The sequence below is a fragment of the Onychostoma macrolepis genome, chromosome 04 (assembly GCF_012432095.1).
Source record: "Onychostoma macrolepis isolate SWU-2019 chromosome 04, ASM1243209v1, whole genome shotgun sequence".
Lineage (NCBI taxonomy): Eukaryota > Metazoa > Chordata > Actinopteri > Cypriniformes > Cyprinidae > Onychostoma > Onychostoma macrolepis.
The window spans coordinates 29,905,255-29,927,536 of NC_081158.1; the positions used below are offsets into that span (position 1 = coordinate 29,905,255).

Here is a 22,282-nt window from a genome sequence, read left to right on the forward strand (position 1 = left end):
CTGTTAATTGCTACAGTGAAAATTGGGACATTTCGTGAACTTTTTGGCACAGTACAGTTTTTTTACTTCACATTTGATGGTATTTAAAAAAATAATAATGCGAGATATTTTTATTAGCAGATATTTTTATTGTTGATGGGTACAGACACTGAATATTCAGAAACTACATTTCTGTTTAAACTGGCTGTGGACAGCTTGTTCAAAGCTTACATTAGACTTGGATAAAATATTAAATACATTTTAAATGATTAAATATTTTTATTGCATATTAACCATAAAATACGTAACCAAATACATCCATCAATATTTTAAAAATACTTTTTTTTACTATTTTTTAAATACTATTTTGTTGCTCAAACAGTAGGCCATTTGCAACACTTCTCTCTCAACATGACATGAAGAAATCATGCTCATTCTGCATCTGAGCACGGAATACAGCATTAGCCTTCGCCACTTTCTCAGGTGTGTTGAGATACTTATTCAGCAGAGCTTTGTAGTGTTTCTCAGGACTCCCGTCCATATTTCCCACCTTCCAAGTGTAGTAGGCATTGGTTGGAGGAATGTTGAGATTATTAGCCAGCCAAACCCAGAGTCTGGAGCAGGGCAGAAGTCCCACGACAAAGTACAGTGGCTCTTCATTGTCCACCAGGTTTCTATAGAATGAAAGATACTTCCTCATAGCTGGAGTTTGCTGAATGGAAGGCTCACCCTGTGGCGTATAAAGCATCTTCAGTCAATTCAGAAGCAACTTGAAATGTGTAAAGTCTTTGTTTTTCTGTTCTTACCTTGAAAAAGTATTGTTTGAGCATGGAGTCTGCAAAACTTTTGTAGCTCAAATATCTGCCTTTCATGAAGTTCCTGATGTCATCGGGCTGAGCTACTTTTGCACTCATTCTCTTCAACATCTTGGTGATTCTCAGTAGATAGCCGATGTCTTGGATGGTGAAGTTGATGTATCGCTCTGCCTGCAGGCTGCCGTTCTCCATTTGTCTGAGGAAGTCCGACTCGATTGTCTTTCTGGCGATGTCTCTATTCTTCTCCCACAGATATTCATACACATCCTCCACTGCCAGACTGTAACTACAACAGAAACCATGAATTATAAGATATGCACAAATCATCACTGAAGAGAAGCAGAACAACTGTTACTCATAACTACATCTCATAAAATGTTGAAAAGCTTCATGTAAATGGCTCATTATAGGACTCACCTAAAACCTAAGAAACAAAGACACAGGGTCGAGGTCTTCATGGTTCTTGGATCTCGTAGTGAACTCGTCTTCAGCTCTTATCTGTAATTCTGACTTATTTCTACAGTGAACCAGTCCTTTTATAGTTGTGGTTTATTAGCTAATGCAGAATTACAGCAAGGGATGCTGACGGTAACATCAGCACTCTTAATATCTGACTTCACATCAGTTCCCCGTTTGTGAAACACTTATTTTGCTCATTTTGAATCTTGCAAGCTTCCTTATCATCCCTGTTGAGTTCCTTCTATCTATCTATCTATCTATCTACACTGTAAAAAAAAAAAAGTTGAGCGAACTTAAAACTATTTTTTTATCAGCTTCAGCAGATTTTTGAGTTTACTCAACTTATTTTTGTGGGAGATTCTCAAATTTTTGTTGTATAAACTTAAAACGACAAGTTGAGAAAACTAAAAAATCTGCTGAAGCTGGTTGCCTTAATTTTAAGTTGGCTCAACTGTTTTTTTTTTTTTTTTTACAGTGTTTCTATCTATCTCTGTCTATCTGTCTATCTATCTGTCTGTCTTCTGTTGTTTTGTATTTCTGAACAATACAATTTTAAATACTAAAATGCCTTTTAATAATATTTAATACTTCATACTTTCACATTATTTCAACAGGTTTAACTTCAACAAAATGCATTTTTGCATTTTATGCATTTTCTAGCTCTGTTTTAAGATATTGTGCGACACTTTTTATTCTGAAATTTTGAAAATCTCATATGACATTTCATGATGTTTTGCTTTTACAAATTTTCAGTAATGTTTTCATGAAGAATGATGTGTGTTTTATCAATATTCGTACCATTTTAAATATTATATAAATACTTAAATACTATTTAACTTATGTTTGTGATTCATGTTTTACCTCAACTTACATGCCTTATAATATCTCATAGTTAGTGATTCATGGATTTCTGACATAAACTGAAAGTGTGAGTGATCTCTTGTTCTCCGGATACTTGGTTACACTGATGTACTGTGGTAATCAACTTTTGTAAGACATGACAGAATGAGTTCTTCTTTGTCTTTCTTCTTCTTTTTTGTCTTTGATTTCCTATAAGTATTACACAATCTCATTATTATAATTAAATGCAAATGGCATACAGTAAAGAGTAAGGAAAAAAAGTGAACCATTGATGTAAATTGTGAACATGTTCTGTGCTGTTTGTGGTCTTTGTCACGTACGAATAATAAAATAACTGTATATCAGTTTCAATGTTAATTTTTCATTGCATGCATCTGTCTAAATTTCAATTAATGTATTCTCAAATTATGAAGGAAATGACCAAATCTTTTTTAGAATGACAATATATTTATTAATTGTAAATATGTCAGTAAGTAATTGTCATACTTGATATAAAGTATACAAGACAGTTCAAAAGTTTGAAATCAATAAGATTTTTAATGTTTTTTAAAATAAGTCTCTTCTACTTATCAAGGATGCATTTATTTGATCAAACATACAGTAGAAACAGTATTGTGAAAAATTATTACAATTTAAAATAAGTTTTAAAAAAATGTTTTAATATATTTTAAAATATAATTTATTCCTGTGGTGGCAAAGCAAAGCTGAATTTTCAACAGCCACTCCAGCCTTCAGTGTCATATGTGACCCTGGACCACAAAAGCAGCCTTAAGTCGCTGGGGTATATTTGTAGCAATAGCCAAAAATACACTGTATGGCTCAAAATTATTGATTTTTCTTTTATGCCAAAAATCATTAGTACATTAAGTAAAGATCATGTTCCATAAAGATATTTTGTAAATTTCCTACTGTAAATATGTCAAAACTGCTAATGGACAACTTTAAAGGCAATTTTTTTTCAGATTTTTTTGCACCCTCAGATTCCAGATTTTCAAATAGTTGTATCTCCAAATATTGTCATATCCTAACAAACCATACATCAATGGAAAGCTTATTTATTCAGCTTTCAGATGATGTATAAATCGAAAAATTGACACTAATGACTGGTTTTGTGGACCAGGGTCACATATGATCTTTCAAAAATCACAATATGTACTGACCCCAAACCTTTGAACAGTTAAAAAGATTTTTCCAAAAGATAGTTACAAAAGATTCAACAGACAGTTGAACTTCTTGACTCCATCTAGTTGCTAAGATATTGGGCTTGTGGAAATTTCATTTTGTAATTGTTGATTATGAAATGACCTGTTGAGCATTTTAGGGGAGACCAGGAGTAGTTTCCACAAAAGGAAATTTCCACAAGGTCTATATCTTAGCAACTATATGGTATGAATCAGAAGTTCAATTACACAATTGAACATAATCCTCTGACATATCATGTGACGTCATGCTACATTTTTTTCAATGATGGAAATGATTAGCCACAATTACTTGGAGGCATAAACAGAAACCCTGGACCACAAAACCAGTCATGAGTTGCATTGGTATATTTGTAGCAATAGCCAGCAATACAAAATTATTTTTCTTTTATGGCAAAAAATCATGTTCCATGAAGATATTTTGTAAATTTACTACCGTAAATATATCAAAACTTAATTTTTGATTAGTAATATGCATTGCTAAGAACTTCATTTGGACAACTTTAAAGGCGATTTTCTCAGTATTTTAACCAAATATTGTCATATCCTAACAAACCATACATCAATGGAAAGCATATTTATTCAGCTTTCAGATGATGTATAAATCTCAATTTCAAAAAAAGGCACTTATGACTGGTTTTGTGGACCAGGGTTACATATGATCTTTCAAAAATCATAATATGCTGATTTATTATTAATGTTGGAAACATGTTGTGGTACTTTTTTTTTTTTTTGGAACCTATTGTACTTTTTTCAAGATTCTTTGAATAAAAGGACAACATTTATTCAAAATAGAAATCTTTTGTTACAACGTAAGTCTTTATCTTTTTATCCATCTATCATATCCTTGACCCCAAACCTTTGAACAGTTAAAAAGATTTTTCCAAAAGATAGTTACAAAAGATTCAACAGATAGTTAAACTTCTTGACTGCATATAGTTGCTAAAATATTGGGCTTGTGGAAATTTCATTTTGTTCCATATATATTGCCTATGAATCATAGTTTCATGACAATTGTTGATTATGAAATGACCTGTTGAGCATTTTAGGGGAGACCAGAATTAGTTTCCGTAAAAGAAAATTTCCACAAGGTCTATATCTTAGCAACTATATGGTATGAATCAGAAGTTCAATTACACAATTGAACATAATCCTCTGACATATCATGTGACGTCATGCTACATTTTTTTCAATGATGGAAATGATTAGCCACAATTACTTAGAGGCATAAACAGAAATTAACTTTAAAAAAAGGGGAAAAAAACTGTCCTTCAAAAATATTTACTGACCCTAGTCTCCTCTATAGATTATCAATCTTAATTAGGCTATTGCTTTAACTAAAAGCCAGTATAATATTACCCAAACTGTCAGGACAGAGGAAGTACAATCTGCTAGAAGAGATGCAAAATTGATTAATGACTGGTTTCATTAACCATAAACCCCAAACTAAAACTTTTAAATCTTAATTAGGCTATATATCAACTAAATTAATAAAAAAAACATACATGTGACCCCTGGACCACAAAACCAGTCATGAGTTGCATTGATATATTTGTAGCAATAGCCAGCAATACAAAATTATTTTTCTTTTATGGCAAAAAATTCATTAGTATATAAAGTAAAGATCATATTCCATGAAGATATTTTGTAAATTTCCTACCGAAAATATATCAAAACTTAATTTTTGATTAGTAATATGCATTGCTAAGAATTTCATTTGGACAACTTTGAAGGCGATTTTGTCAATATTTTATTTTTTTTGTACTTTCAGATTGCAGATTTTCAAATAGTTGTATTTCATCCAAATATTGTCCTAACAAACCATAGGGGGAAGACCGGATGTGGTTGTAACACTTTTTGTTTCAGCATCTGTAACTCGCTGAATTTTTGAGTTCGAGTGCTCAAACTTTTATACAAAGCACCGCACATTTGTTCACTACAAAAGGCACCAAGAATACCATTTCTGCAAGAATATCACAGGCCTTATAAGTTGATGTCAAATACACGGTGTTTTTTCCTGCGGTAAGTTGTAACAGTTAGACAAAAGAAGCAAAAACAGCAGCCACCTCATAAAGTTTGCTATAAAAACAGGTTTATTGAAACAATCTAAAAGAACAATACAAAACAATGTCGCACTTTCTATGAATGACCACATCTCCAATCCACTTTCTGTTCGATGCAGGAGTGTGTGTGACGTGTGTGTGTAAATTGGACTACTAGAACAAACCTCCTTAACGGTATGCTTACTGAACACTCAACTCCAGTGTACCGAGGTAAAGAACATGCAGATCTAACAAAAAGCTGTGTAAATTTGTGTGTGAGATTGTGTCTATGTATTAATTTTCTCAATCAGATTCACAATGGTGTCAAACCAATGTTTTTAACCCTATAGTGCAGGCTTGGTGGATCCAGAAACTGCATAGGGCACATTTTACCTTTTGAGCTGCCAAAAAAGCTCCATATAGACAACATGAAATTTCTCAGTTCTATGTAAGGGAATGCTAAATTGTGTTACAACTTACCCCACCCCTGTCATCCAATGTTTAGTTAGCAGTTTAAAAATGCATCACATTTTGCCTGAGAATCTACAATTTATTCTAATGTAATTATATGATTTAATCTGCAACAGATTAAGTACTAAGCAAAATAGAGTTTTGGTTAAAAAAACAAAAATCGGATTCTTACACCAAAATCAGTTTTTTTCTTTATAAAATCTGCATCTATTTACAGCCTTGACAACAATTCATATATGATCAGGGAGGAAGTGGGTAAATAATGAAATTATCATATGTGACCCTGGACCACAAAACCAGTCTTAAGTGTCTATATTTCAAAATTGAGAATTATACATCATCTGAAAGCTTTCCATTGATGTATGGTTTGTTATGATCGGATAATATTTGGCTGAGATACAACTATTTGAAAATCTGGAATCTGAGGTTGCAAAAAAAAAATCAAAATATTGAGAAAATCGCCTTTAAAGTTGTCCAAATTAAGTTCTTAGCAATGCATATTTTTGCACGTTTTTATACATTTACGGTAAGAAATTTACAAAATATCTTCATGGAACATGATCTTTACTTAATATCCTAATAATTTTTGGCATAAAAGAAAAATCAATAATTTTGACCCATACAATGTATTTTTGGCTATTGCTATAAATATACCCCAGCGACTTAAGACTGGTTTTGTGGTCCAGGGTCACATATAGGACTCCTAGTTTATCCCCGACAGGTGGAAATGGTATTGTTACAACTTTCCCCATGTTACAACCATACACGGTCTCCCCCTACGTCAGTGGAGAGCGTACTTATTCAGCTTTCAGATGATGCATAAAATCTCAATTTAATAAATAAATAAATAAATAAAAATTGACCCTTATGACTGGTTTTGTGGTCCAGGGTCACATATAGGCTACTAAAATTTCTAATTAGAACCAGTAGGCTTTTACAGCTGCCAATGAAGAACCTTTTCAAGTTCATGAGGTTCAAACCTGCAACCTTTTGGTTGCCAAATTCGTAACCACGACGCCACATCACCCACAAGAGCAGATGCGTCATAGCGGCCGTTAGAAAGCAGGTGGCGCTGTTTGTCAACTTTCAGATGATTGCGATGTTCAAATAATTGTTCAAGAAGGTTTTCCTCTTCCTCCGATGTCACCCCTAGGCGGAGGCGTTAGTAGACGGGCAGCAGCAGCACCCCTCCCGGCCTCGAGCACCGTCACCGAACGCTCCAGGGAAACGATCGCCATAGTGAACCGCACGCGAAACGCTCTGCTGAGGATACCTGCGCTAGTTTGACCGATAAAGGTCGGCTGAAGCTGCGTGTTTTTCGTCTGAAAAGGCGGCTTGTGTTTGTGTGTATTGGCGGAGAGTGGAAACACGGCATCCGGCCTCCGAGAAGCAGGCGAGGGCAGGGACTCGCGTCCAAACAACGTTCACCGTCTCTGGTGAGTCTTGCGCTGCGTTTCTTGTAACGATCCGTTTAGGCGGAAGATAGTCGCGACGCTCATGTTATGTTTGTCAGTTATGTTTTACAAACCAAACTGCCAGGTTTGGGTAGTGTTTGGATCTGATTAAATGTTGTTTATTCGACGGTTGGTTTGTCAACACGAACTATATAAGTCGTGTTTAAATGCTGTGTTGTTGATTTAACTATAAAAGGAAAGCAAAACCGTTGCTTTGAAGTGTTTATTTAAGCTTTGACTAGTACCGAATTCCACCACCTGGTTGAATAACAATCCTGACAGGCTTTGTAGAGTTGTTTTTGTAGTTTTGTTTCACGTCTGTCTTTCCGTAAATAGAATCCATAATGCTGAAATTCAGTTGTTGTTTTGAATAAACATTTATGAAAAGCTGTTCTGTTGAACCGGTTGTTATGCTTGTCGGTGCACTGCAAAGAATGCTAAACAGTTTAATCCATGTAAAATGCATTTTATTGTCTGGAAAAGTTTCCAAAAGTTAGTTAAAGTACTTATTTGTTGTCAGAAACCGAAGTACAAATGTATGCATGCATGTTTTTATGTGTATGTATGTATATGTAATCATCCAAAAATAATAGTTGCTAATATTTTATTTTTTTGTTAAACATTTTGAAGTAATATAACATGCAGTTACTTATTCAACAATCAGTTACTTATCAAAGTCACGTTTAAGATCCTGTTTTATATGAGATGGAGATTGCGTAATAATGAATAACACCCTTTTAATATTGCATCTGTACTATGACATAAAGGTGTTCACTTAAAGTGAAGGCAGTGCACGTTTATAGTTGACCGTCTGTGTACTTTCAGACCCTTTAAATGTCAACAATTAGCCTATTAGATTATCAGTCACTGTTTTTAAATGGGTTAATAGACAAACCCCTGCGAAACCACAGATTCAGTCCTCATCCACACATCCTCCTCCAGTCAAACCACAGGTGACTTCGTAACGCTGGGAAATGTGTTGATGGGTTTAATGAATCGTGAACGTGGACAAATGTATCTCCGCCCTCCAGCAGAGCAAAGGGGGTTGCGTTAAAAAAACGTGACTGTGGAGAACATCAGCGTGGTGCCAACTTCACATGTCCTCTGATATGCCAGGTCTATTTGTGAGTCGAGCAAATGCGAAGGATGAAGACGTGCATGTATTGAATTCTGCAAATGAGCACACATGTATGCATGGATATGAATGCATGTGCCCTCTTTGGATGCGATTATGGGCCGGTGGCCAATTTAGGGGTTTGCCATCCCCGGGATGATGCCTATTTCTCAATCAGGGGCTCTTGAGATGGAAATGAGGGTGCGTTCGACAGCCTGGCATGCAGCTGTTGCATGGATGACCCAAATCGGAGACTGTGGCTTGGCTGTCTGGGCGGCTGCATGTAATGTGACCCACATGGTGATGGACGAATGTTGGGTATATGAGATATAGGCACGCCGTTGTTTCTGTGTATGCTCTAGTTGAGCGTTTGATGATGATAGTCAGTGTAACAGGAGGACAATGGGTCCATGCCTCTCCCAGATGAAGCTCATGATACAGTTTCACGTCGTGTTAGTGTGTTGTGACAGAGGAGCAGGGTTACATGGCCTTTGTCGCTTCTGGGCCCTTTGTACTTGGCCGTCTTTATTGTGGTGGTGGATCATGCTGATTATGCATGGCCCATAAAAGGCGTCACGAAAAAAGAGTCTCTCACTCTTATTCTCGCGCTTGCTTTCTCACACACCCACACACACTTTGCGCTTTTATTTTTGTCTTCCTAATAAACTGTTCGTATCCATATTTCATCCCCCCTCTAGCTTTTCCAGAGTATGTGGTTGTGTAATGCACTGACTGATAGCGTGAAGTGTAAATGTCTTTTTTTTTACGGTTGAGGTGCTTTGTTGGTTGGTCGGTAATTGGCTGTTTTGGAATCTTCAAAACATGTTGAAAGACTTCCAAGCTCAGGAAATCTAGAATTGAAGTGGTACAATCCATCAAACTGGTGGACACCGTTGCTAGTGAACTACTAGTCTAGTGAAACTACACTGTAAAATTACTATTTTAACGGTTAAAAAAAAAACGGTGAAAATGCTACAGTAAAAACCTGTTAAATGGTTAACGGTAAGTTCCTGTAAAATTTACAGGGGAAAACTGTAAAGTGATGTTCCCCAAATTCTGTTTGAATTTGATGTTTTTTCTTTGAAATAACTGTTTCTTCTTAGTTTTTTTATCAGTTATGTTTATTAGGCTTGTATGTTACATCTTATGTTGTTAAATTGCTTGTGTGAATGGCACTGTGCACCTTCTATATATGTTGTTATTATTTAAAAGCTGCTTGTGATGGGCTTTGGTTCTTCATGTGACTTTCTCATCACCACCTGCATTTGGTGGTTATCAGTGTATTTCAAAGGTACAAAACAGATTTCAGTACTTTAATAGGTTGGTATATTAACATTATATCAGTTAATGAAATTACGGTATTTAACTGTAAATTTAAGTTAAAACACAAAATGTTGTTACCGTATATTTTATGGTAGAATTTTTTACTGTAAATTTTACCGAATTTTTTTTACAGTGTAGATTTCTACTATTTTTATTTTTAAGAAAATTGAGTCTTTGCTTGTGTAAAACCCATCACCATGATGCTAGGGTGTGCTTGGTTGTTGCCAGGGTGTTCCTATACGGTTGCTAAGGCGTTCTAAGTGTTGGTTGGCAGAGCTGGGTAGTAACTGATTACATGTAATCTGGATTACGTAATCAGATTCCAAAAATTAAGTACTTGTAATTAGATTAAATTAGGCCTACATTTTAAAATACTCTGAATCAGACTACAGTTAGCCTACTTTTTTATTGATTACATGATTACATATTGTCCACTCAATAGCAATAAATTATTCATTAATTATTGATTCTGGCTAATTCCTTTGTTTCGTCTTTTAAATGTTCTTTTCTAAAGTAGCCTACCACTTATATACAGTACAGGCCTATATACAGTCAGAAAGTCTTTCAGTTTTGCGGACATTTGCACAAAGACCAGTCACTAGTCAGGTGGATATAGTTACACAGAAATTTGAGAGGCCACACAGCATTTGACCACTGGATTTACTAAAATCATTTCAGTGTTTTCTTAGAATTTCAACATTACATCAACTACTGATGAACACGTTAATTTTTATTTGAATTATCACTCAAAGGGTTATTTAATCATGTATTACTTTGGCTTTCAAACACATTAAAATGCACAAATTCACATAAATATTTTCAATATAAAATATTTTAATAATTAGGTATTACATTTGCATGTTTGCATTCACACAGTTCTCACATTGGTTAATGGTCACATGATATGCAGGTCGTGTGAATTTAAGTGTTAAAACAGAAAAAATCAAGAAGAGTTACAATGGAAATTTACAGAATTTAGAAAAAAATTGAATGGAATTTGGTGAAAAAATAAAATGTATTTCATAGGGCCTTAAAAATTAAATTTTTGTTAATTTTTACTGTAGGTTTCATGATTCCAATTAATTAGACGTGCTTTTTGATGAATAAAATTGAATTTAAGCATTAAAACAGAGTCTAGAAAAATTAAAATGGAAATAAATTTGATGGAATTTGGGATAGGGCCCTAGGAACCCATCGCTATGATGCTAAAGTGTTGTCGGTGGTTACCGATGTGTTGCTATATGGTTGCTAAGGTGTTCTGCTTGGTCATTAGATGATTGCTTATTAGTCCAAGTCCATCCCCAAGTCTGGTCGCTCCTTCAAAGTGTAGGCAAAATATTTTAATTCTGTATTTCCAGCTAAGTGTTACTTAATCCTTTCCCGTTAAAAAGGGTTTGTGGGAAGGAGACACAATGATGAAAGAAACATATTGAGAGTAAAAGTGAGAAAATGAAGTAGCAACGTTTTTCACTCTGGAGTCGTGCATTGATTTGGTCTCATGGTGTTTTTGCAGAGCGATTGTTCTTGCTTTCTTGTGTGTTTGGGGGTAAGGTGAGCAAGGCGGAGGAAACACATTGTTGCAGGCATTAATGTAACTTGACCTGTGCAGAGCTGCTAGCAGTCAGGCGGTGGGTTGTGTTATATGAGAACCCGTCTCTCTTGTTCTCTCTGCAGTGGGGTTCTTGTACTATCAGTAGGTCAAGGACATGATGGATACAGTTAATTTGTTGAAGAACAGCTGATGCTCTGCTCTTCATACAGTACAGACACCTCTGACTGCACACCCACACGCTTCCACCACATTATTTCCATATACACGAGTCACACAAACCAGATACAAAAGTCAGCGTTGTTCCCTGTGGTGGTCTTTCTCTGGTCTTTGTTCTTGATAACTGTCTTTCTCATGTAAGCCACCCAGAACATTGTCCAGTGTCTTTCTGAGTGCATCTGAAATGGTTTTGGTTGAATCGGTTGAAAGAAAGGCACAGTGTTATAATTAGGCTGGTTTCGGGTTCATCTAAAGCGGCTTAGGCACATATTTAGTAGATGCATTTTGTGCAAAAAAAAACGAAAATACTTGGGATTTTGGGAAATTGCATATCTGATAAATGACAATATGCTATCAGCACACTAATTAAAGTGGAAAAATATGCTATTAAAATAATAAAAAAATACAGCTGCAAAAAAATAAAAATTAGTGTTATAATTATTATTTTTTTAAATATAGTATTTTATGTATGTAATTAAATATTAAGTTATATTAATATTATTTAATTTGAACAATAATGATTTAGTGTAGTATATAGGCTAATGTATTAGTATTATTGCATGTTATATGCTTATTGTTTATAATTGTTAAAATGTTATTGTTATATAATTAAATATTAAATTATATTGATACTTAATGATTATTAATAGTAAATAATTAAATATACAATAATAATATTAATAAATATGTTAAATAATTGTTATATGAATTTTTGTCAATAAACTAAATTAAAGTTTAATGATTGCCAATTGTAAGTATAAAAATAATATATTCTCCTTATTTTTATTGTTGTCATTGTTATAAGGTATATGTTATATAATTGTTGCTATAAACTACTGGTAGTCTCACTAATCAACTAGTCCGTTCTTGGTCGACCATCATGACTCATTATAGGATATATATATATTTTAAGTGATATATTTAACAGAATATTTTAACATTAATTCTGATAGCAGTTATTAAAAATAATAATAATTAACTGTTATGACCCATGCATAGTGTTTTTATATATATATATATATATATATATATATATATATATATATATATATATATATATATATATATATATATATATATATACTGTAATGTAATACCATTATGTTTTTTCCCCTTTATTTATTTAAATCATTTTTTGATATAGGTGAAACAGTTGAGACTGATATAAAGTTGTTTTTCCTGCATGCTAAATGTAGGTTAGTCCACATTCTTGAAGTGTTTCACACTTTTTGGACCCTGTTAGCAATGTAGACGTCTTCTGGAAAGGGCATGTTGCTATTGGCAACAAGAACTCTCCATTTCTCTCTACCTCGTTCTGCTGCTCTGGTTCTCGTCTCTAATTCTCAAGAATGTTACCCTGATCAGGTGCCATCACATTTAGTGTGTATTGACAGTGATTGTTCCGGTTGTAATTATTCTCACTTGTTCAGTGTCACTGCGTCACTGATCATATTGGAGGTGAGCACACATTGTTCAGTACCTTCCTCTGCCTTCCTTAAAGAGGAAGTGGCAGACCTCACAGGAAGTGACCTAATTAGAGATTTCATGCATGTCCGTCTTGTTGCTTTAATGACATCATAATGCTGTCATGTTGTGCTGGGATTGACATTCAGCTTTTGCCAAGTCATGCGGAAACTTCAGTCCCCACACATTTCTCTAAACTGCCGACGGCTATTTGAACAATTGGTAACCTTTCAGGAAAAACAACCGGTTACCAGACACAGGAAGAGAGGCGTGCACAGGACCTGAATGTTGCTGTGTGAGCCGGGTGTTATGGGGGTGAACCATTACCCGACTGTCTGAACCCTGCAGCCCTGGACCCTACACAATGAGAGATATTTCAGCCATGAAAAGAATGTACGTGTGTGTGTGTGTGTGTGTGTGTGTGTGTGTGTGTTTATTTGTGTGCAAGTGCTTGTTGTCATTTCCCTCAAGCCCCAGTTTGGTTTGAAGAGGTAGACTGTTAACTACAAATAGACTAAATTTTTCACTGATATTGACACTTTGTTACTTATTTGGTTATATCAGTTGTTAAATATAAAAAAAATAAAATAAAAAAAAATTGGTATGAAATATCACCAAATGGCAGAATTGCTTGTGTATTCGGTAAGAAAAAATCTTTAAAAGTAAAAGTTACTTATTTAATGTTGGCTATTGTTTTCATTTTATAGCCATTTGTTCTCAATTGAGAAATGAGTCATTTTAAGATTAACTTGCAGTCATTTGTATCAAAATAATATATGCATGAAAAAACAATAAATATATTATTATTCTCATTTAATAATAGTAATTTATATTTTGATGATAGTTTAATCATTTTATTTACTTTAAGTGTTATTATTAGATGTTTTATTTGTAAGAATGTACTGCTAGTTAAAGAGTTAATTAATGTAATAATAAATATTATTATTATTATTATTAATTTATTTCATTTATTACGTAAGTTATTATAGTACTAAATATTATTTAAATAATTTAAATAATTCGATTAATAATATTTGGATGATAGTTCAATAAATTAGTAATAATAATATTTATTTTTATACATGAATTGTTCTGATAATAATGGCATGAAAGTTATTATAAAATAAATAGTATTATTACTACTACTACTTATAATAATAATAATAATAATAATAATAATTATTATTATTATTTTGAGGACAGTTTAATTTAGTAATAATAGTTTTTTATTCATATTGTTGTTATTACATGAAAGTTATTAAAATAATAAATTTATTATTATTATTATCAATTTATATTTAGATGATGATGATAATAATAATAATAACTAGTGGTCGACCGATATTTGGCATTTTTCAAATATCGGCATCGGCCAATACATTTTTCAAATGATTTCAAATTTCTTAAATATTAATTAAAATAAATAGTTATTTCGGCTATATATTAGGGGTTGGAATCTTTAGGCACTTCACAATGCGATCCGATTCCGAGAGTCACGATCCGATTCCAAAACTATTCTTGATCTACATTTTTTCCCCAATTAATTCTTCTGCTGTGCAAATACATATTTACAACTTTACATTTTAACCAAAATTGCAGGTTCTATGCTTTTTGTTTATATTTGGAATCTCTGTGTGTCAGTACTGCCATCTTAAAAGTAGGGGTGTGAATCTTCACTGGTTTCACGATTCAATTCAATTACGATTATCATCAACTTAATACCACGGTGCGTCACATTCTCAGTTTTCAATATTACTGCACATGGCTACATTTTCATATAAATTTTATATCTAATTTATTTTGTGCAAAATTTACTTTTTTTATTATATAAGCAGGCTACTTTAAAAAAAAAAAAAAAATTACTTATTTAAAATAAGTGTTCTTTAAGTATCCGAAAGTTTACAGAAAATAGTTATGTTTTTTTTCTTTTTTCCTCAGCATTATTGCCATTTGATTATTACTGATGAGATCATAGACAGTGGCAGCTTTAACAGGCTGTATTCACACTAATGCACAGATCTATTTCGATATATCAGATGTTTTGTCCTGCTCTGAAATCATAACTGACTGTGTGTAGCCTACATCAATTTTGTATAAAAGTATTCAAAAATGCAAGTGCATTTAACTGAAGCCACAATCGAGCTTCAGGACAAACAAACACAAATCGCAAGTGAAAGTCTGTTAATGCACGAGTTTCGTGCATTTAATAGTACTGCTTTCCAAACGGCAGAAATGAAAGCATATCTAAAGAAAACGCAGTGGGTGGAATCACACACTGTCGAGCAATGCGCACGTGTCTCACAGCGCAAATTCTGTGCAATGAAGCCCGCCGCATTTCTAGCGCGCACACCTGCCATATGCGGGGGAAAAAAACAAGCTCAGAATCGTTGAAGAGAGAATTGTGATGCATCGGAGAATCTATTTTTTCTCCCACCCCTAATCTGCCTTTGGCCGGCCACCCTGCTTTCCAAGATATCGGCATTGGCTGTGAAAAAAAACAAAACAATATCGGTCGACCACTAATAATAACAGCAGCAGTAATTAAAAAACTATGTTAATATGGCACTATATTATAATTTAAGACTAAAATGAATATAGTATTACAAATTGAGTATTGGCCATTGGTCATTTAAACAAAAATCAGTACTGGTGTGTAGATCACTTCTAATAACTGAGTTCCTGAAACTCAAATGTTAGTGCATGGCATTAGCAACTGCAAGGTCATGGGTATACATTGAATGCACTGTAATTCGTTTTGCACAAATGGGTCTGCCAGGTAAATGTAAGCAGTGCATTTAGCTTGTAAAGTAAGTGTATGTTCTGTCTGTCTGTGTGTGTGTTAGTCTGTTCCTGGTTCAGCTCTCTCTCTCTTGCCAAACTCCACATGCTGAAAGGTTTCTTTGTATAGTGCCGCACTGAGCCGGACTGCTTCAACATCCCACAAATACACACACACACTAAATTCCTACAGTACCATCCAGTGCCCATCTCACATTTGGGCCAACTGTGCTACATTCACTCTCTGTGCCATGTAGTGGCCTACTTTCCCCTGTGATCATCGCTTTGAAACCATTTGTGCCTTGCGTGTCCATCTGTATGTGTGTTACGCTCTGATCGGCTGATAATCTCTTTGGATCAGATTCAGGGTCGAGATCGACAGGGTCTCTACGTAGTGTTCAGTAAGCAGAAACTAATTGGTTAAAATCATTAGAAAAAATTTAAATTAAAAATAAACACAAGTTGTGTTTATGTAAATAATTAGTATTTTTTCTTTTGGTGTTCACTATGAAAATGTATGTAACTTAGTTAATTTATAATGTGTATGTGTCATCTTCACGGTTATGTGACCCACAGACATGATAATTGCATTGTAAAGGTCACATGTCATGTGTTTTATGCTCACGCTGTGGTGAATTGAGCTGAACAAAAATGCCAGACTTCTTGTCACAGTGGTTATTTTACCTAAACTTCATATAGTTCTGCGTGACCATACTTGCACAATGACTGATGGGAAATCTTCCCTCTGCACTTCTTGTGAAGTGATATATTGAAATGATGTGCATCTGTTCTGTAAGCTGTTTGCAGTGGCTTTGCACTGAGCATTGCAATTGTTCTTGGTAGTAACTTTTATTTTTTAAATTTTTTTATAAATGATTTTAATTATATTTGTTTTTTATATTTGATTAATTTATATATATCTTTTTTTTTATTTTAACAATCAAACATGCTTAACTTTTTTATTATTTTATTAAATAGTAATAATTATTTGTAAATAGGTTTTTAAAGCATAGCTTAACTGTAAGTGAACTATATGATTAGCTTGTAAATTGGGGAACTACTGCTTCTTCAGATGGACGTCTTGTGGCTGTTGGGTTGCGTTTTGCAGTATTTTTTTTTTTTTTAGACATCTTGGACCATGAATGTGCCATTTTTAAGTCACAGAGTGATACATAGTTCAATATTTAAAAAAAAACATGTCTCGAGCTCTTGCACTATTTCATTTTAGCTGTTTTGGAGCGCAAGAACACGTCCTGTGTGAAAGGCCCCCTAGGGAAACGGTTCCAAAAACTCTGTCTGTGCGACTCCGACAGAGTGAGAGTGTCTTTGAGACTTCTTTCATCCTTCTAGCTTTAAAATATTTATGGCAAGGCACATCGATAGGGAACAGACGCTTTGGTGTCACTCACGTTCGACTGAAGGAGTGTGTGTGTGTGTTGCCCACAGTGATCTCACTGCCCCTCTCATCTCGCATGGTGTTTACATTCCAGTGTCTCGAAGCAACAGCGGAGCGTCACAGATCTCCGCACTCATCTTTCTTTCCCCCCTCGTTTTTCTGCAGTAAAGCACACTTTGTTCTTGTGCATAGGTTGATAAAGTTACCTGGAGTTTGTAGTTTGTCATTTGTGAGTCAGAGGTCTTTCTTCACTCTTATGAATGATTGTGTACTGTCTATGATCTCATGTCTTATATATGAATAATAAAAAAAAGATTGTAATATTTTAAATCTCTGTTAAAGGAATGTTTTATGTAACTTTTCTGACATGGTGTCACCACAGAAATGTTTTTTTTTTTTTTTTTTTGTAAGTATGTTATGAAAGTCTAAGAGATCAAATGTTTGTCACTTGAAATAAAATCAGTTTAACTGGAATAAATTAAAATGTAAATAATAATAGCAATAATAATAATAATGAAATAAATAAATGCATAAAGAAAATAAATCGGCTAGTTGCCAAGGCAATTTTCTCAGTTGATGTATTGAAATAACTAAAACTGAAATAGTAATAATAAAAACTATATAAACATGTTTAAAATAAAAAACAAAAATACTAAAAATAACCAAAACACACAACAAAATTACTAAAACTTTTAACTAAAATTAAAATGAAAACAAAAATAAAAACCATTTCAAAATTTTAAATTAATTTTATATTTAGTTCAGTGCTTTAAAATGTGATGTTTGAGCTTTAAAGCTGTCCTTTTAGGGTTTGACTGCTTAGCTGCATAAACTTTAAAAAAAAATTTGTATTGTATTTTATTTGCATTACTTCAGAATTTTTGCCTTGTATTAATCTTAAATGGCTTTTGTAGCTTTTTATTAAAAAAAATATAATTCAAAATTTGATGTGGAAAACAACAGCATGCTTAACACATAGTGAACCTGGAAAATGTAATCCTTTTTTCTCCTCTCAATTTAAAAACAAAATCTTATTCCCATAATTCCCTCTTTGTGCAAGGTCTGCTTTCCAAGCATATTCCGTTTACCCTGAGCTGTCCTCGCTGTTTCCTTCAGCTATGATCGATTACAGTAGTTCATTCTTGTTTTATTCCCCAGGTCTTGGGTGATTTAGCTGATGTCTGAAAATATCTGTGCACATGACCTGTCATGGGAACCGGCCGGGCCGTGGGGGTTTTAGCACACCGCTGTGTTGTGTAGAGTCAAACAGGAACAGAGCTCGTATCAGGACCTCACATCAGGACCCTCAGTGTGCAACACGAGGTGGACGGCCGCAGGATTTGAGCAGATGTCTGGAGATGACTTTAAAGGGATAGTTCACTCAAAAATGAACATAATTTACTCACCCTCAAGTTGTTGCAAACCTGTATGAGTTTTTTTTTCAGCTGCTGAACATAAAATAAGATATTTTAAAGAATGTTGGTAACCAGACAGCTGACGGTAGCCATTGACTTCCATAGTACTATGGAAGTCAATGGCTACCGTCAGCTGTTTGGTTACCAGCATTCTTCAAAATGTGTTCAGCAGAAGAAAGAGATTCATATAGGTTTGGAACAAGTAGAGGGTGCGTAAATGATGACATAATTTTCATTCTTGGGTGAACTATCCTTTAAGGTGTCAACGCTAGTTAGCATTGAGTCCAGATCTGGTAATGGTTTAGTTAGCACTGTGGTTAGTAAAGCGGGTTGGTGCACTAGTCAGCAGGTCAAGAGTAGGTCAGCAGATGTAGACCACCCATCCCCCCATTAGTTGGCCAATGTGGTTGACTGTTGACACATGCATTTTCCTATTGAAACAGGAATTTTAGGTGCGATTATATTAGTGCCCTTTTTTTTTTTTTATAGCACAGCTAGGACAACAAAACCATTAGTTGCTATCCATTTACAGCTTTTGCTTGTGAGAGAGAATTTGATTGGATAAAAACTAGTACAAGATGAGTTATCAATTTGCTATCATTAGAAGCTACATATGTGACCCTGGAGCACAAAACCAGTCATAAGTAGCACAGGTATATTTGTAGCAATAGCCAACAATACATGGTATGGGTCAAAATTATCGATTTTTTTAATTAATTTTTTTTTATCCCAAAAATCATTAGGATATTAAGTAAAGATCATCTTCCATGAAGATATTTTGTAAATTTCCTACCATTTTCTCAATATTTAGATTTTTTTTGCACCCTCAGATTCCAGATTTTCAAATAGTTGCATCTCAGTCAAATATTGTCCTATCCTAACAAACCATACATGAATGGAATAGGGGAGTCAAAATTAATTGTTGCATCGATGCATCGCGATGCGGACGTGGACGATTCTGCATCGATGCAGTAATAGACCATAATCGATTATAGCATATGACGTCATTCACATACGCACTTGTCACGCGAGTATTAAAAATGCACTCTCTATTTTAAAATCTGAGCTTAGCTTTTTTCATGCATATGTGTGCGCTACAGACAAACGCGGCGGGCTTCATTGCACAGAAAATGCGCTGTGAGACATGCGCATTGCTTGACAGTGCTTACACTCGCTGTTGTTTTAGTCTTTTACTTTAGATATGCTTCCATTTCTGCCGTTTGGAATGCAGTACATTAGATGCACGAAACTCACGTACTGACAGACTTTCACGTGCACTTTGTGTTTGTTTGTACTGAAGCTCGTGGCTGCGGTTGCGGTATATGCACTTGCATCGACTTTTATGATACGAAATTGATGTAACCACAGTCAATTATGTTTTCAGAACAGAACAAAACATCTGATATGTGAAAATAGATCTCTGCATTTGTGTGAATGCAGTGTATTGAAGGAAAACGCCACCGTTTTTCCATATTCTAATATGTTCTTCCCTCAACTTAGACGAGTTGATATGTACCTCTCCCGTCTCAGTACGTGCACTCAATCACTCTAGCACGCGGTACCACTATGCCACTATGCTAGCCTTTAGCTTAGCACCATTCATACTTTAGTGTTTGGTGGCTTCTAAATTCATCCCTGTTTGGATCCTAAAGAATGAATGGTGCTAAGCTAAACGCTAGCATAGTGGCGCTGTGCGATTGAGTGCACGCACTGAGACAGGAGAGGTACCAAATCGTCTTATTTGACATATTGGAATATGGAAAAACGGTGGCGTTTTCCTTTAAAGTTACCAGCGTCTATGATCTCATCAGCAGAGGCGGACAGTATTGTACTTAAGTACACTTTTTGAGTATCTGTACTAGGGCTGCAACAAACGATTATTTTGATAATCGATTAATCTAACTATTATTAAAACGGTTAATCGACTAATCATCGATTATTTCACTGATTAATCAGTAGACTTTGATTGATTATTCAGCTTTTGCAACTAGTTAAAATATTAAGTTACACATATTCTAACATAAAGGTCACTTCAGCTTTAGAAAAGCATATTATGTAATTACAATTATTATACAATTAATTGGTAACACTTTACCAATGAATAAGGTTCATTAGTTAACAACATTAGTAAACATGAACTAAGAATGAACAATACTTCTACAGCATTTGTTAATCTTAGTTAATGTTAACTTCAGCATTTACTAATGCATCATTAAAATCACAAGTTGTGTTTTTTTAACATTGGTAAATGCACTTTGAACTAACATGAACAAACAATGAACAACTGTATTTTTGTTAACCAACATTAACAAAGATTAATAGTTAAATGTAATGAATGCATTGTTCATTGATGTTAATTAATACATTAATGTTAACAAATTATACCTTATTGTAAAGTGTTACCAATTCATTATACAAATAGATGTATTTGGCGCACAAAATGAGATGACAGACACTCTCTCACCATTTAATTAGCTACATGAAAAAGTAACTGAATGACACATCTTTCACATTCTGCCTAACATCTCCTTTTGTAAGTCATATAGATAAGAAACAAAATAAAGATAAGTGATAAGACGCTTTGGATAAACTATTTTATTCACAACATAATATCTTAAAATACCTTATAGGGTTATGATAACCAAAACAGTCCTGAGCTAGATCAAGCTTTGATCTCTGTAAACCAAACTATCACTTTAATTAAATTATTTTTTTTCCCACTATTAAAAACATTTTATCATTAGCTAGCTCCACACTGGAGAGCTGCTTTATTTCAGAAAATAAAGTTGTAATTATAACTGAAAGCGACACTGACTCTGGTTTTTCATGTTTAATACAGTAAAGCTACTTGAATTAAGGCTATCTATTGCATAAAGTACTATATAAATAAACATGATGTGACCGGACTTTACTGGAGTAACGTTACGTTACTGAAAAGCAGAGCTCATGCAAACATCCACATCGTTGTAATCAGATGCATTTTTAACTGCTGCTTTCACACTGCTGCCAGTTTTTGTTGTTTTTATTTCGTTACTGAGAGGAAAGCGCTCAATATATATTTACATATTCATCCAAACGCTGCCCAGCTTCGGATGCATTTTCTCTGAAGCGCTATGTCTGTCTTCTCTTGAATTGCATCCGGGAGAGCTGAATTACAGTCTTGCGCTACAGCGCCACACTGGTCAAACCGCAGTATTGCAGGCTCTTACATTAGGTCATTTGAGATCAAACGATTACTCTATAAAAATGTTTGTTGACAATTTTTTGTTGTCGATAATGTCGACTAATCGTTGCAGCCCTAATCTGTACTTTACTTGAGTATTATTTTTTTCTGGAAACTTATGACTTTAACTTCACTACATTTGAAAGTCAAATATTGTACTTTTCACTCCACTACATTTCTATCAAGGTCCTTGAAGTAGAAAGTCGTTACTATGTAGCAGCTTTGAAAGTCAGTGGATGATTTTGTTTTGACCAGTTGCAAATATGATATTTATTTACAACAATTCAATAATAAAAAGTTAATAATGTGGTATATATTAGACACAATATTGTCTAATTTTGCTAAATTGTATATGTGAAAATATTACCTATAAAGCCACAGAAGAACTGTTGTGCGTCTCCTAATAAAACACAATAGGTATTGGACTTGAAGCAGCACTGGACATACTGTTCTGTGTATGACATCAAAGTACTGCGAGAGAAATTAGACAGCATTTTTGAAATTTTTGTTTTGATGTCAAA

The 22,282-nt window shown here is 34.2% G+C and overlaps 2 protein-coding genes across 2 annotated transcripts in view; one reads left to right on the top strand and one right to left on the bottom strand.

The window, feature by feature from the left end:
* Positions 1 to 113: 113 nt before the first annotated feature.
* On the bottom strand, positions 114 to 1,339 carry si:ch1073-67j19.1 (uncharacterized protein LOC100332348 homolog). Its single transcript, XM_058774159.1, has 3 exons — positions 1,212 to 1,339; positions 786 to 1,080; positions 114 to 709 (listed from the first exon to the last, which is right to left on the bottom strand). The coding sequence occupies exons 1-3, from the start codon at positions 1,250 to 1,252 to the stop codon at positions 386 to 388; spliced, it is 660 nt and encodes a 219-aa protein (XP_058630142.1). The 5' UTR covers positions 1,253 to 1,339; the 3' UTR covers positions 114 to 385.
* Positions 1,340 to 6,955: 5,616 nt separating this feature from the next.
* Positions 6,956 to 22,282, top strand: part of cdk17 (cyclin dependent kinase 17) — a 58,888-nt gene continuing 43,561 nt past the window's right edge. The window contains exon 1 of the mRNA XM_058772151.1: positions 6,956 to 7,262. The gene's annotated coding sequence lies outside the window, so the exon portion shown is untranslated. The remainder of the gene's footprint in view (positions 7,263 to 22,282) is intronic.

What these genes read in the sequence shown, in the direction of transcription:
- si:ch1073-67j19.1 (XM_058774159.1), bottom strand. Translation starts at nt 1,252, where the DNA reads ATGAAGACCTCGACCCTGTGTCTTTGTTTCTTAGGTTTTAG. An exon ending in CTTTGTTTCTTAGGTTTTAG is followed by an intron (nt 1,081 to 1,211) that starts GTGAGTCCTATA and finishes TTTCTGTTGTAG; the next exon opens with TTACAGTCTGGCAGTGGAGG. An exon ending in TCAAACAATACTTTTTCAAG is followed by an intron (nt 710 to 785) that starts GTAAGAACAGAA and finishes TATACGCCACAG; the next exon opens with GGTGAGCCTTCCATTCAGCA.